This window comes from Sinocyclocheilus grahami, unplaced genomic scaffold, assembly GCF_001515645.1.
Source record: "Sinocyclocheilus grahami isolate Dianchi unplaced genomic scaffold, SAMN03320097.WGS_v1.1 scaffold593.1, whole genome shotgun sequence".
NCBI classification, from domain to species: Eukaryota; Metazoa; Chordata; class Actinopteri; order Cypriniformes; family Cyprinidae; genus Sinocyclocheilus; species Sinocyclocheilus grahami.
The window spans coordinates 110,401-125,046 of NW_015505772.1; the positions used below are offsets into that span (position 1 = coordinate 110,401).

At 35.7% G+C, this 14,646-nt stretch overlaps 1 protein-coding gene across 2 annotated transcripts in view; it reads right to left on the minus strand.

The window, feature by feature from the left end:
- The window catches only part of grik1a (glutamate receptor, ionotropic, kainate 1a), a 62,761-nt gene that overhangs the window by 24,083 nt on the left and 24,032 nt on the right, over positions 1-14,646 (minus strand). For both annotated transcript variants that reach the window (XM_016240554.1, XM_016240555.1), the window contains 6 exons: positions 13,261-13,428; positions 12,525-12,782; positions 8,390-8,571; positions 8,069-8,122; positions 6,512-6,685; positions 5,421-5,564 (listed from right to left, as the gene is read on the minus strand). In XM_016240554.1, the coding sequence (XP_016096040.1) occupies positions 5,421-5,564; positions 6,512-6,685; positions 8,069-8,122; positions 8,390-8,571; positions 12,525-12,782; positions 13,261-13,428 (980 nt within the window). The remainder of the gene's footprint in view (positions 1-5,420; positions 5,565-6,511; positions 6,686-8,068; positions 8,123-8,389; positions 8,572-12,524; positions 12,783-13,260; positions 13,429-14,646) is intronic.

Here is a 14,646-nt window from a genome sequence, read left to right on the forward strand (position 1 = left end):
CAGAATTCAATCAGCTGAGGCAACTAAGGAAGAGTAATAGCTCTGTTCAAGCCCTCTCTAGCTTTGATAAGTGGGTGGGATAATCAGAAAAACAGCACTTCTGTTCTCAAGGTTGCAGTGTTTCTCAGAGCACATCTCAAAATAACAGGCAACGGCTGGCCTTCAACACGTCACCAGCTCATGCTCAGGTGGATACAGCTTCACTATCCCCCAGGATACTTGGAGACTTGATGATGACCTCGATGTAAACCATTTCTACCATTTCAGGGAACTGTAATGGAGCCACTGGAGACAAGTGGTGCACTGCATAATAATGTGTGCACATATGCCAGGAATTATATATTAGTGATGCATGATCATGATTTTTCATAGCCGATTCCAATACCGATTTTTTACAAGCAAACTGGCCGATTCCGATTTCCGATTTATTTTTATTTTTATCAAGCAACAAACAAGAAAGAATAAAAGTACACATAAAAAAGATGTTTATTTAGTATTTAACAGGCTAAACTGGGTTTTGGCTATTGAAAACAACAACTGTAACCATCTGAAATTAACAGCAGTAACTGCGCAGTAAGTAGGCTACATTCAATACAGACATAGGTAGGCCTACTGACAAAAGCATTTAGCTTTTGTTTTTAAATTGGGTTGAAACTATAAACTGGCCTTAAAGGCAACAACTGCATAGTTCCACAATCCAAACAACACAATCAAAACACATTCAACACTCCAAACAAAGATGTTACTTAATCAGCATTCAGCATTTGTTTTCATTTTAAATTTGGTGTAAAGAAAAAGAGATCTTTACCAGTGAAACTAAATAAAACAAAAGTAGGCTATATAAATAAATTATTCCAAAATGTTAACTATGGCAGGTGCTTTTTAAATCCCATTAAGTCAATGTAATTTTAAGGTAAAATAAAAAATATTAATCCTATAGCCTACAGAACTGACGTTTACTTCCGGCTTTTCAAAAGTGCTTCTTTACAAAAAGAAGCATTTCAGCTTTGTCACAAGTTTCGTTTCTCATCCAACACGTGAGAAGCCGAGCTGAACAAACGTTCACTGTCTACGCTTGTGCAGGGCGCGGACAGGTACATTCGCGCAAGATTTTTCTTCCAATATCTCATTGTGCATCGTCAACAGTGAGTTTGCTCTGCGTGGTATTTGTTCTGCTGGCACCTCTGTGCACACTTCTGGAAAAATCGGACGAAAAAAATACAAAAAAACGGTTCCGATTTATGGCCGGTCAACCGGTGCATCCCTATTATATATATATATATATATATATATATATATATATATATATATACAATTTTTTTTTTTTTTAAACAGACTTTGTTTTTGGAATTCACTTGTTACTAATTTGTCATTTAGCTGACACTTGTCCAAAGTACCCCTGGAGCAACCCAAGTGCCTTGCTCAAGGCCAAAACATTGCTAGTGCATAGGGCATCTTCTGTGGGATTTGAACCTACAACCTTTGGGTTACACAAACCTTTAACCACTATGCTGAACCACCAGTTCTTAGATACAACATACTTTTCTGAGACATCTGGCGTCTATAAAGATCAAGCCTGCTGGGTAGGATACTGGTCTGTTAGTGCTGACTTACTGTCATATCCACTGAATTGCAGTGGCGGTTAACAATGGTCACATGACTGGTCACTTTAAATGTCTTTGATTTGTGGGGTGAGAGAAGAAAAGCTTTCGGCCATGAAGTCAGGCTTGGATTATAAGCATTACAAAAACAAAACAAAACAAAACAAAATGAATAAAGTAACGATTACAAATGCAAAAATGTTAAAAAGCAGGAATGTGAATATTTTCGTAACATATAAACTTGCTTTAACCAGTGTACCTTCGATGTTACAGTTAAGTTGCGATTGTTGCAACATTTTATTTCTTTCTAAAAGCAAAAATGCTCTTGTGTGTATAATATGATAATGACAACACATTTCCCTTGTTTTTTTGAGAAGCAGAGGGTGGTGACCCTAATTTGAGGATCACAAACATTTTTAGTGCCAAAAATAACATAATTATACTTATTTTTCACTTCAAACCTACAATTTGGCCGCAAGCAGGGATAAATACTGTGAAAATCTTTCTTACACGTGTGACTAGAGCTGTGGGTCTTTTATGCAGTGCTGTTTCGTCAGAATCATATTCAGTAGAATATAATCAATGCTCCTTAAATGGGGTGTAAAAACATTTTTCTTTTTTTCTGCTACAGTACAGGAGCTCCATAATCTGAAATAATATTTCACGTAATACATTCTGTAGCTTTTTCCTCATAAAAGGCAGACCCCATAAGCAAAACCACACTGATCAGCATCTCCTGCCCAACGGGTCAACATAAACAAATACTACATTTAAAGCTGTTCAGCCTTCTGTCACAGTTGATTAAACACACCGAAATTCACATTACAGTACTTAAGTGAGTGAAAATGACTTAAATGGACAGGACAAGCAAGAAAAAGAGTAAATGAAATGAAGAAGGATTTTTTTGTCCTGGCAATCTATTTAAAACACTCCAGCATTGCTGCTGCTGTAGTTAAAGTGAAGAATTTCAATGGCTGCAGCACATATGCAGTTCACAGAAGGATGTATTTTTGTACCCTACAACATTTCGCACATTAAGAGTGTTCCTAGCTTAGTGTCTGTAGAGAAGCCTCTTACAACACAGCGTTTTATGGCTTTAATGGGGTTGTATTACAGAGTTTATGGGTCATTAAAATGTAGCATCTGGACTCATTAGTGTTCGTCTTAGTGTTGGCATGTATAGAAAACTAACTGCACACATACTCAACTCAAAACAAGCCTAATTAGACACTTATACATGAAGTGCAACATTTTTCAGATGCTCAGTACTTTCTCCATTCCCAGTTTAACATGCGATTTAAAGCCATTTAAAGGTTAGTTTCCTTTAAAGAGTAAACACTGTAGCTCTGTGGCATTTTCAAAACATGGCTCTGTGTATTTGAGCAGCCCAAAAATAGCAGCATTGCCTCAACCAATAGCATGAGTTTGTGGATTTTTTGATCAATGGAGGATGGCGAAAATGTTCCAGGAAACTTGTTTGAAAACAGTCATTATGTTTACAATTTCATTTGGTGACACTAGTAGAGTATAACAATTGGGTTCTGAAAGTAAAAATCCCATCAATTTTCTCCACAGGGGAACTGATTTTGAAAGATACCTTTTAACCCTCTGAGGTCGATTAACGCGGATACGCGTTTTGAGGCATCTTCTCCTGATCACACCGAAAATAACTTAAATTACACTTTCAGTTTTGATCTTACAGATAAGAGCAATACATCAATCGAATCTGTAAAGGGTCAGACCTACTGTGAGCTACAAGGCTGTTAATCAATGGCTTCTGTTGAAGCCATCAGTTCAAGTTATTTTTTTAATAAACTTTTGTTGGATAGCGAAATTCCTGGGGAAAAACTACAATGATGCTGCAATGCAGGCAATGAAAATTAACCATGATTCTGCAGAGAAATCTCCATCAATCAGAGAAGCAAATCACACCAAAAGAACACTACAGCGCCCACCCACTGCTATTTATGTTTACAATTTCATTTGATGCCATTGGTGCAGAAATGACAAGCTTCAGCTTTAACATTGTTGTATGCAATGTTAGCCACATTGTTAACTTGCACCACAGAATTAGACCGCCTTTCCTTCACTGAAACCACACACCTCTCCAAAAACCATTCAAAGACATGTCAACAAACCAGACAGCAAATCCAAATGTGCGAAATGACTGGCAGTTGGCCTGGTGCTAAATTTTTTGACAGGCCTTTCTGTTGTTTACAGAGTCTAGGCCTGTCACAGAGATAAGTGTGATTCCTCATGAAACCTTTTTCAGTGATATCTGTCAGGTAGTAGCGTAGGTAATAAAAAAATAGCTAACTGCAGCTTTAAGTCCTGTGGTGCTCTGTGATTAAGGTGCAAACTTAGTACCAAAGACTGAGGGTTCCTAGTTCAAACACATATGGCAGACTCAAGAAGTGAAATAAATTCACCCTCTGCAGTGCTGAGCCATGCTGGGCCGCCCCCTCTCTAATGCACTGTGGCACTATTCATTTATATATATATATATATATATATATATATATATATATATATATATATATATATATATATAAAAAAAAATCTACCATAAAGCCTCTTCCATTTCTAAAGCCAGTAACACATCGACTGCTGAGACGCTATGCAAGTGGAACTGAAAGCATATCTAAAAATGTAACTGAAAAGCCTATTCAGAACAAACTTTCATTCCCCTCGACAGCCATTTTGTGTTATCACAGGCATTGATTTTTTTGAGTTATTGAGTGGAGGGACACACACCCCACACTCAGACATGAAGGAGGACTGTTATGACCTTTCGGTTCAAAGGCAGTGAGAGCATCCAGCAGTGATCTGGGACTTAAAAAAAGATCAAAACGCAGAGGTACCAGTATCCATTTTCAGGCACCTCTGCCCTGAAAAACATGTTTTTCATCTTCAAATACATTTTTATGTAACTTACGGGTCAAAAGTCAGAAAAAAAAGTTGTGTAAAGTCTAAAAGAGTTCAAAAAGGCTGTCTGATAAATATTCCACAACATGTCAAGCATCATTCACACATACAGCATGATTCACATCATACAGGAGATCTATCAAACTACCTAATTTTCGACATGAGTGACTACAACTGTTGCAGAGACAATGTGGACGTGTCAATTGATTTGACGAAAGGTTTAATTTTATGTAATGCAGAGACTACCAACAGGATTGAAGACACTGGAGCTCAAGTGATTGTCTCCTGCAAGACACTATTTTCACGGCTCTGTATGGTTTGTTTTTATGGTTGATACAAGAAATACACATCACACTTTATTTAAGGTCCAATCCCTTAATTTAACCTTTATTAAGGTCCAATTCTCACTATTAACTATTAACTATGACATTTCTCATCAATAAACTCCTAATTTGCTGTTTATTAATAGTAAGGTAGTTGATAAATTTATGTATGAGGTAGGATTAAGGGATCTAAAATATGGTCATGCAGAATAAGGTATTAATATGTGCTTTATAAGTACTTATAAGCAGCCAATATGCATGTTAGTTAATAGTGAGAATTGGTCCCTAAGCTAAAGTGTTACCATGGTAAAAAGTGGTAAGTTTACAATTAGGACAGTCCACCAAAAAAAATTTAAATTCTGTCTAAATTTTATTTATTTATTTATTTTTTCATTTTTGGGTGGAGTATCTCTCGAATTGTAAGAAATGTAATTCACTGAATACACTAAACTTGTCAAGTTGGAGATATTTTACAAGTAAAGTGTCTACAATTTTTCACTTACAATCAAATTGAAGTTTACAATTCAAATCAGTCGAATGTGTTTTGCTACATAAAGTACAATATTCTCACCTCTTTAAACAAGTTCATGAAGCGTGGGCCGTACCTCCAGGGCTTGTGTCTGTGGCACTGCAGGGAGCTCACTGTCATCTGCGTGGCCCGCTGAGACGCAACAGCAACCATGAACACTGCGTCATACATGAGCGCAGCCTCGGTCTGTAGAAGGAGAGAAGGATTTACACAGGAAACATGCTCTAAATATAATCAAACTTCATTATGCATTAATATACTGGCAGAAGGTGTTTTTTTGTTTACCATTTGCACAATACTGGATGTTACATAATGGTATTTAAGTTTAATATTCTTTCCATCTGATCACAGTAAGAGAGCCCCTCCCCCGCGCCCTGCCACACGCACCTTATGTTTTTCTAGGTGTTATTCAGTGCTAAAATGTGACCTGGATGGTAAAAATAGATTTGAATAAATCTCCCGATGCTTCCTGTTTTAAGCCTTTCATGCATGTATAATGAGGCTGAGTGTGCTAGCAGTATCTACACTGCCTTCTGGAGGACGAGTAGATTAGTCAACATCGGTGAGACTTAATCCCGGTTATTCTAACTGTGAAGGAAGAGCTTAAAGGGAGAAGTTAGGCTCCTGTTTTAGTTCTGGTCTATATGTAATAGGGCTGTGCAAAAAATCTAATGCGATTTTCATGCGCATCTCGCCTGCGATTTTGAACACGATTTTGTGTAGCTTGTCAGTGAACTACGGCTCTGTGTAGTAAATGCCGCTCCATCTGAACGCACGTGCTGGAGATTTACTTCTAATCACAGGAGCGGCTTTACTGACGAGATGTGCATGAAAATTGCATTTTTTGCACAGCCCTAATATGTAAATGAGGATTTTGAGCAGTGCGATTGGCTCATTTTACTGTGCGTTCACACAGTAATGTTTGCAATCGACGACCGTAACAGATGTGACTCCAAATTGTCCTGTTCATGCAATATCTTACAGAAGCGGATCAAATACTGTCTGTAACACACTTTTCTATTTTCAATTTTTGTGACTCATAGAATCCATCCTGAAAATGAAAGGATGTCACTTCAGTTTAAAAAAACTAACTAGATGTGAACAGAAATATATGAGAGCAGACTGATCCTCACAGTCATAATGCCGTTCATCAGTCCACTCTCAAGTTTGGGTGGTGCCAGCTGGCGTTCCATGGACCACTTCTGGATCACGGAAGCCACATACGGATCATCTAGATTCAGGAGGCGGAAGGCTGTCATGTTGACTCCACTATAGCGATACGGCTCAAGATCCAAAGCAAACATATCCTGCAAGGCAACGAGAGTTTGTCCAGATTTAGTCTTGAGAGCTGGGCAAACTTTGCACAAGATATAGACCCTTCATGCCATGTTTTTCCATTGCTGTAAGAGATGAAAAGGAGCCCTAAGCCCTTGTTAGGAGAACACAAATCACGGTTGTACAAAAATGCAACAAATGGCTCCATTTTAATTCATATGTTGTAATTTTTAATCAAACTGGCCACAATATACTGGAAGTTGAACTGGACTTTGAATTACAGAAAGTAGAATTTACTGAATCAGGTAATGCATTTTAGGAAATAAAGTGTCCATTGTCTATACATTTGTATACTGTCCACACAGTACAAAATTATATAGGTGACATTTCTTATAAATCTACACTACTGTAGTAAAGTTTGGGGTCGACAAAGCCTTTTCATGTATTTGATTATAATATATGTTAAAATGCAATTTATCCCTGTGATGGCAAAGCTCAATTTTAGCAGTCATTACTACAGTCTTCACTGTTACATGATCCTTCAGAAATCATTCTAATATGCTGATTTGGGCGCTCATTAATCATTTCTTGTATTAGCAATGCTGTAAATAATTGTGCTGCTTAATATTTTGTAGAAACTGTGATTTTTTTTCAGTACTCTTATGAATAGAGCATTTATTTTAAATACAAATATTTTTTAAAAAGTCACTTCTGGTCAATTTAATGGGTCCTTGATGAATAAAAGTATTAATTTTGAACAGTAGTGTATCTGCTTGCCTGTTATGCTTTTAAATCGTTCAAATTCCAAGACTTTTTTTAACCTCTTGTTATTTTCTAATAAGGTTGTCATGGCATAATTCAAAGTTTGTCTTGACGAACCTTTCTTTTTCTATAGTTAAAAATTAGACTTATTGCAAATTTGCTCTGAATCTTAGTTAATTTCATTCTACTTCACTGAATTTAAATTCAAACTGCATTCTGTTTGTTACCGAATTTCAAATTCATTTGAAATCAGTTCTGAAATTTGCACAACCCTGCCATAAATTCCCTCTTTTGTTTAGCCACAAGACAATCTTAACTGCTTTTTTTTGTTTTGTTTAAACCTTTTCCAACAAAAGCTTTGGATTGTGTGGTACAATTTCACAATTTCATGTGTCAATGAGAATGTCAGAATATGACATTGAACACTGCCAAACATAAATTAGGATGAACAGTTCTACAGTCTGACATGAAAGACAGTTGATGTAGCCCAGGGTGCACAAAGGTTTCATGTCACAAAATGTCAATAGGGTCCAATCATACAGTCTGACAAGCAACAATTATAAAAAACAGCAGAAAATCACTCACCCTGTTCATCATCTAATGTTATGAAAAGCGCTCTTATTAATAGCAAGCAGTCCACTTTTCAGACTCACCAAAGTAGTGAAGAAGAAATGGTAGTACTCCGTCATCATACCCATCGACATCAGCTGTGGGGGAGAAACATAAAACATTTTTTGGGAAGGATTCGAAAGGCTGAGTGTGAAATAAGACAGTTTCAGCAGTATTCAGGAATGAAGGCAGCATGGCACAAACTGTATTACATCTTTCTGCTTTAAAGTAGAGCTCTGAAATCCTGCTGCGCCACAGAATGCAAGAGCACTTCTCTCTCATTTTCAATCCATTTAAATCTGTGTGACGTACTTTGCGATTTCAAAGAAAGTTCAGAGTGAGAATCTACAGAAATAGTGCCGCACCTGTTTGAAAAGCTCGGCGGCTACTTGGTAGGAGCAGTCGAAGATGATGTAAAACTCTTTTTCTTTCTTCATCTCCTTCAGCAGGGGGCGACTGTCGCCTCCTCCCGACGCCAGTTGGCGGATACGAATCTTCAGGTTGTTTTTGGACGGAGCTTTGATCAGTTCCTGCATACGCATCAATCCTTGAAACAAGAGAACACAAAAGAATGATCGAAGGTGGGGGGCAATGGAAGAGAAACAAACTTATCACGAGCTGCAGTAATTACACTTTTGATTTCCCCAGTGTGATAGCAGATGTTTACGGGGACCGTAAATTGGGACTCATCTATTCTGTTGAAACATAACAATCAGATGCTTTTTTTCGGCTTCTCTTTAATCAAAACACTCTATTAAACAGTCTATAGTGGCAAAAAGTAATGCACTAAATAGTAGCAGGTCAAAATGTTATCTAAAGGCTAAATGACTGTGAGTCAGTCAGTGTTATTAGATAATATGATACTTTCACTAAAGTATAATTGCATACTGCTCTAAATCTTTCTTATTATTTCAATAGATTTGAGAATAATAGTAAAGGATAGAGAAATCCAGAAATATCCTTTTAAAATGTAACATGGTGAAAGCCTAATGGTTTCGCCTAGGCAAGTCCACATGTCTCTGGGGTACAAACGTCCACAAGGCAGTGTGATGCAATGACCTCCACAAACACACAATCTCAACTATAAGCCATATTTAACGACATCTGCACAGTACAGAAACTGCAGTAGTTCCATATGACCCCAGTCCCTTTTGTACTAGTTTTGTACTAGTCAACACTTTGAGAGGTTTAAGATGAGTGTTATTTTTGTATTATTTACATACTATTATAGTATTTATTAATATTTTGAAATAGCGTTTATAGTTTTTATTTACATTTTTATTGTTTTATTAAATATATTAAAATTAGTAATTTTTTTGTAATAGTTATGTGCTTTTGATATTTTTATTTATTTTTAAATATTTTTAATTAGCTTTAATTTTGTTTCAGTTTTAGTGATTTAACACTGAAAAATGTAGAAACAATTTTCACTCAGAAATTTTTGCTAGTAAATTAATTTAATTAAGATAATTAATTAAAAAATGCAAGTAACATTAAATCAAATGTGAAATTTTGAAGTAGAAATAGAATTATCTTTTAAAATGTACACCAATAATTTGTTTCATTTACAACTGAAAAATCACTTTTATAGTGTACTGCTTAACTTATTTTATTTATTTCAGTTTTTGTGCCAAAACAACATTTCTAAAATTTCTGCAGCTATCTGCCCAGCTCCCACTGCTTCAAGTTCAAGTTTTGAATCTATTATGTATATTTGATCTTATTTCAGCTTTGTTTCAGTTATTAGTTTTACTTTATTTAACAATAACAACACTGCGACAGATCATTCAATTAAGTGTAATGCTTGTGCATTAAAATGTGATAACTTTGTGAATGAATATCGATTCGGACTCAAATGACCTCCTTATGAACTCATCAATTACTTTAGGACATTAATAATCAAACAAGCTCAGATTCGGGGTCCCTATGCTTATGGAATGAGACTCTGATATGGGGCCCTCAATTACATATTGGGCTCCAGTACATGTAGGGGCCCCTGGGAGTCACAAGGCTGAAATCAAAAGCTTCTTCATTGCTCCTGTTTCCTTGTTTTTATTATTCTATATTGTTCCCTTTATATTCTCAAAATGTTATTGTGTTATAAACCACACTTCTAGGTCATGCAGTATGATTATATTGAATGTGTACATCAATTAAAATGGTTTCCTGGTGCAGTATCTGATCAGACCATCTAAGCTACCTGATTTAATTTATCAATTTCATAATTTATTATTAAATCATCATGGCTTTGTAATAACACCCTGGCTGTTTGGTACATTCTTAAACTAGCTTTAAATATTAATCTCTACCGAAACTCAAAGGGATCGAAATTGGATTACAGAATTTAATATTTTGAGGAAAATATCCTATGCAAGATCAAAGAGAAATTCAATAAAAGTAGTGGCAGACTAATATTAGGGACATGAATTTCTTATAAAGGCAGCGCTACTACACGAGTTCCATGTAAATGACATGCTTAAAGAAATATGTCGGTCATAATAAAGCCCAATAACAACCAAAACACAGATTTGAGCAACAAAACTGCTTTGATGCTCAGAAAAAAAGAGGTATGAAACCCCTTTTAGTCACAGGCTACAGTTATTTGCCTTGATTTAGTCTTGGTCATATAATGACGTACTTCCATGCAATGATAAGATCATAAATCATGTTATCAAAGTATGAGATTTCTAGACTTAAACACACCGAAAGTAGTGTGAAATTTGTGTTTTCAAACAGATGGCTCCCAGGAATTCAAGACAAATCACACTACAGCAGAGACGGTGTAATGTGTAAATACTAGGGTATATTTGCGCTGGCATCTGTTCCCTGAGCTCCCCTAATGATTTCGATCCAAGTCACTGGCTATGAATCAGACACACTAATCTTTCTGAAACTGGTCAATCTGACACAAATTTGATCTGTTGCAAGCAATTTCTGCAAAGACACTGGCTACAGTGCCACCATGCTCATTTTAGGCTGTAGAAATAGAAGTATTTGCAGGGCAATTTTCAAATTTTTTTTGCCTTGCGGTTATTTGTTTTTATTTGTTTGTGTTAATAAACTCTAGATTTGTTTGTCTGCTTTTGATTTGCTCTCCAAATTAGTTTGCTGCCATCGGGATCTCTAGAAGTGTGTTAGTGAACTACAGCATAATGCAGAATTTGCATATAATATGATTATTTTTATACATTGTGTTGTCTTTTTGCTGTTTTTTTTTAATTGACAGGAGAGGGGGATTTGGATCAGGATGTGACACAAGCCAAATTTTCAGATTTTCAATCATAAAACAGCATTCACAACTTTTAATAGATTGTCTAGTTGGACATAATGCAATGACTGACTTGATTTTGTGGATCATATACAATGACATTTTATTGGTTAATATTATATTATCCCGCTTCGTGTGCACACACTGACCAGACACAATTTATTAAAATGCAGACAGTGTCACACTTAACTCAAGTTAAGGTGATTTATATATTTCTATTGTTTGATTCTTATGATAGAGTGTGAGAATTTGACATATTTTATCATCTCGTTGAGAGAAAAAATAATAATGAATAATCTGAATAACTGTCACAATCACAACATTTCTTGAATATGAGCCAAGGCCAGCGAAATAAGCGGCTGTAATAACAACGTGAGAGAATATTCAATATATTCAGTCAATATTTCATTGTTTTCAAAATCATTTTGGTTTAGAAAAGGTCACAAAGTCATAAAATATAGAAAATGAAATATGGTATTGAAATTATGCTGTCAAAAGGAAATAAAGTGATAAGGTCAAGGGCTAGTTAAACCAAACTGACCTACAAAAACAAATGAACACTTGCCACCTGAAATCACATTAAACTTGCCAATGCCGCATCTAAAAAGTTTCAAAGCAGGGATTTAATGCAAAGAAATTGAATGTAAATTCTGTGAGTGACAGCGCTTTGCTAATTAAAGTAAAACCAGCATTTACACATTTACGGGCTGACTGTGTGTAATGTCTCGTCTATAAATTTGCTGCTAGCAAACCAGTTACAGAACTGTCCTATATCAAACATTGCCAGAACAGAAAATGCAAGTTGACAGCAAAAATATATAAAATGCATGGGGAGATCCCTGCTGAAAACACAAGCTTAAACCACCATGCATATCCAAACTGGTTTATGCTGGTTTAATATTGGTCTATGCTGTTTACCAACAAAACTTGACCAGCATGTCCAGCAAGCCCATGTTTGAGAACCGGCATCCAAAACTTATGATGCCATAAACAATGCTGGAGTTAATGTTGAGTTCAGTTTGAATTCCCACTTGTTTCAAATATGATAGAATGTAAATATATGTGGACATCAGAAAAGAGGATTTCAGTATAAATGTTGTGGCCTGCAGTGTCCCATTTTAAAGCTCAAATGTATGAAGATCCCTCTTCAAAAAGCCTCTCAACAAAACCTCAAAAAAGCACATTGAGCTGCCCTTCAAAAATCCCTTTTCTAAAGCATAACAGTCACTCACCTGTGCTGTCCTCGTAAACCACAGTAACAGCCTTCCATTTGTAGAAAATGACAATGTCCAGGATAGCCCTGCTTATGGAGGTGTACTCAGGGTAGAGGTTAATGTAAAAATTGTCCTTATTGTCCACAGACGGGTGTTTCCAGCGCGTCTGGATGTGCGGCACCTCTAGGGCATTGCAAATGGATTGGACGGCACTGACCGAGGAGCTGTGAGAGGGGCCGAAGACCGCCGCGACCCCCAGGGCCAGCTGGTCACATACTGAGAGAAGAAAAATGGAGAAAATGAACAGACAGGAGAAGAAAAACATTTGACATGAAAAAATATGTGGTGGTATGAAAAAAAGAGAAGAGAAAAGCATAGAACAAAGCATGCATATAATAAAAGCAATAGTCTAGCCTTGTTAGTTCTGCTAAGTTTTTATTACATTAGATCATAAAGGCATTTTCCATGGTAATTGTTGGTGTATAATTAATTAGAATATGTATATGTTGAATTAAATAGTTCAAAACATAAAATTAACAAAGTAGCTAATTTTACATCCGCCCCTTAAAATGGTTATTTTGGACTGTCCAAAATCAGAGGAATTTACTTTTTCAACTGTATTTAATTGATAATCAATTAATAATAAAATATTTATGTTTAATAAATAACTACAAACCAAGAAAATGTAGGCAATTTAGGCAATTTTTATAGAATAAAATCGTAAAATAAATACAAAATATAAATAGAGTCATACCCCTTCGGGAGGCTTCAAAACTGTCAAAGAGGTTTACTCTCTGGATATCGTAGGTCAATGTGGTGTTTGGCATCAAGGTTCTGTTTCGGTTGATACTTGTAACTGCAAATTTAAAGGCGAGTTCATCCATGCTGACTGGCTCATTCTCCCGCGTCTCAAAGATGCCCCCTTCAATAAAAATAGAGAGACAAACAGCGTTAAGTAAAACTGTACTTTCAAGTACAGTAGACGTCTAAAGAGGTGCTTATAAAGTCAAACACATTTAAAAACCAGTATGAAGCTAATGAATTAATAAAGTTAAAATCAATGCCCTAGTAACGTATAAATCTATCTAAAAACTTATTAAAATCCAGTTCAAAGCACTGGTGCCAAGCTAATGCTAAATACAAACTGAATCAGATCCAAGCAAATGCTAAGGCAAACTGAAAAAAGATCAATCTAGCTTTTGATATTTATAAGTTATTTAAAAACACATAAAAAAAACAGTGCTTAGCTAAATATGCAATTTAAACATAAAATTAGTGATAAGTTCCAGCTCCACACTAATTCAAAAACAGTTAAACAATAGTGCCAATCTAATGATGAATACAAATCAATTCCAAGTTAATGCATTTTTTAAAAAGCAGAACCCAGCTTTAGTTAAAAATACATGTAAAAAAAACAGTGTCTAGGTAAATGTACAAATAAAATTAAAATTGGTGCCCTGGAAATTGATATGCTTCAGTTTCACACTAATTTAAAAGTAGTTACAAACATAGTGCCAAACTGATGCTAAATACAAATAAAATCCAAGTTAATGCTAAAGCATACTGAAAAACCAAAATCCAGCTTTTGTAAAATATATTTAAAGCCATCTGTCCACAAAAATAAATAAATACCTTTGCCAGAAATGACCCATTAATGCACATCCTAACAAGAAAGGAACAAGTTGGCTAAAACAGGTAAATGCACACATCTATTTGACATATTACATTGTTGCCCTCTCTGTTCATCTAAGACAAAACTTAAGCCACATGTGAAGAATAAACTACTTTTCTCAAGGTTATTCTTTGCTGATCACTGTTCATGAATGATATCGTTTGTCAAACAGTTGACAAAGTTCATATTCTGTTAAATAATTTCCCCCCGTCCAGACCACACTGACGTTTGACACAAGTTGACAATTTAGGATTACAACAACAGGAAGAGGCAGAGGTCTTGCTGCTCTTTATTAAATAACAGCCCATTCAAAAAGTCAGGTAGCCTTTTTGAGTATTTTTCACTTAAGCAAACATTGTCAGTACAGTCTGTAATAAAATGAAGAACAAAGAAATCAATTACAAGCAAAATAACAAAGAGTGCTCAAAATTGTTTCTGTATCTAACTATAGAGGATTAATAAAGTTAT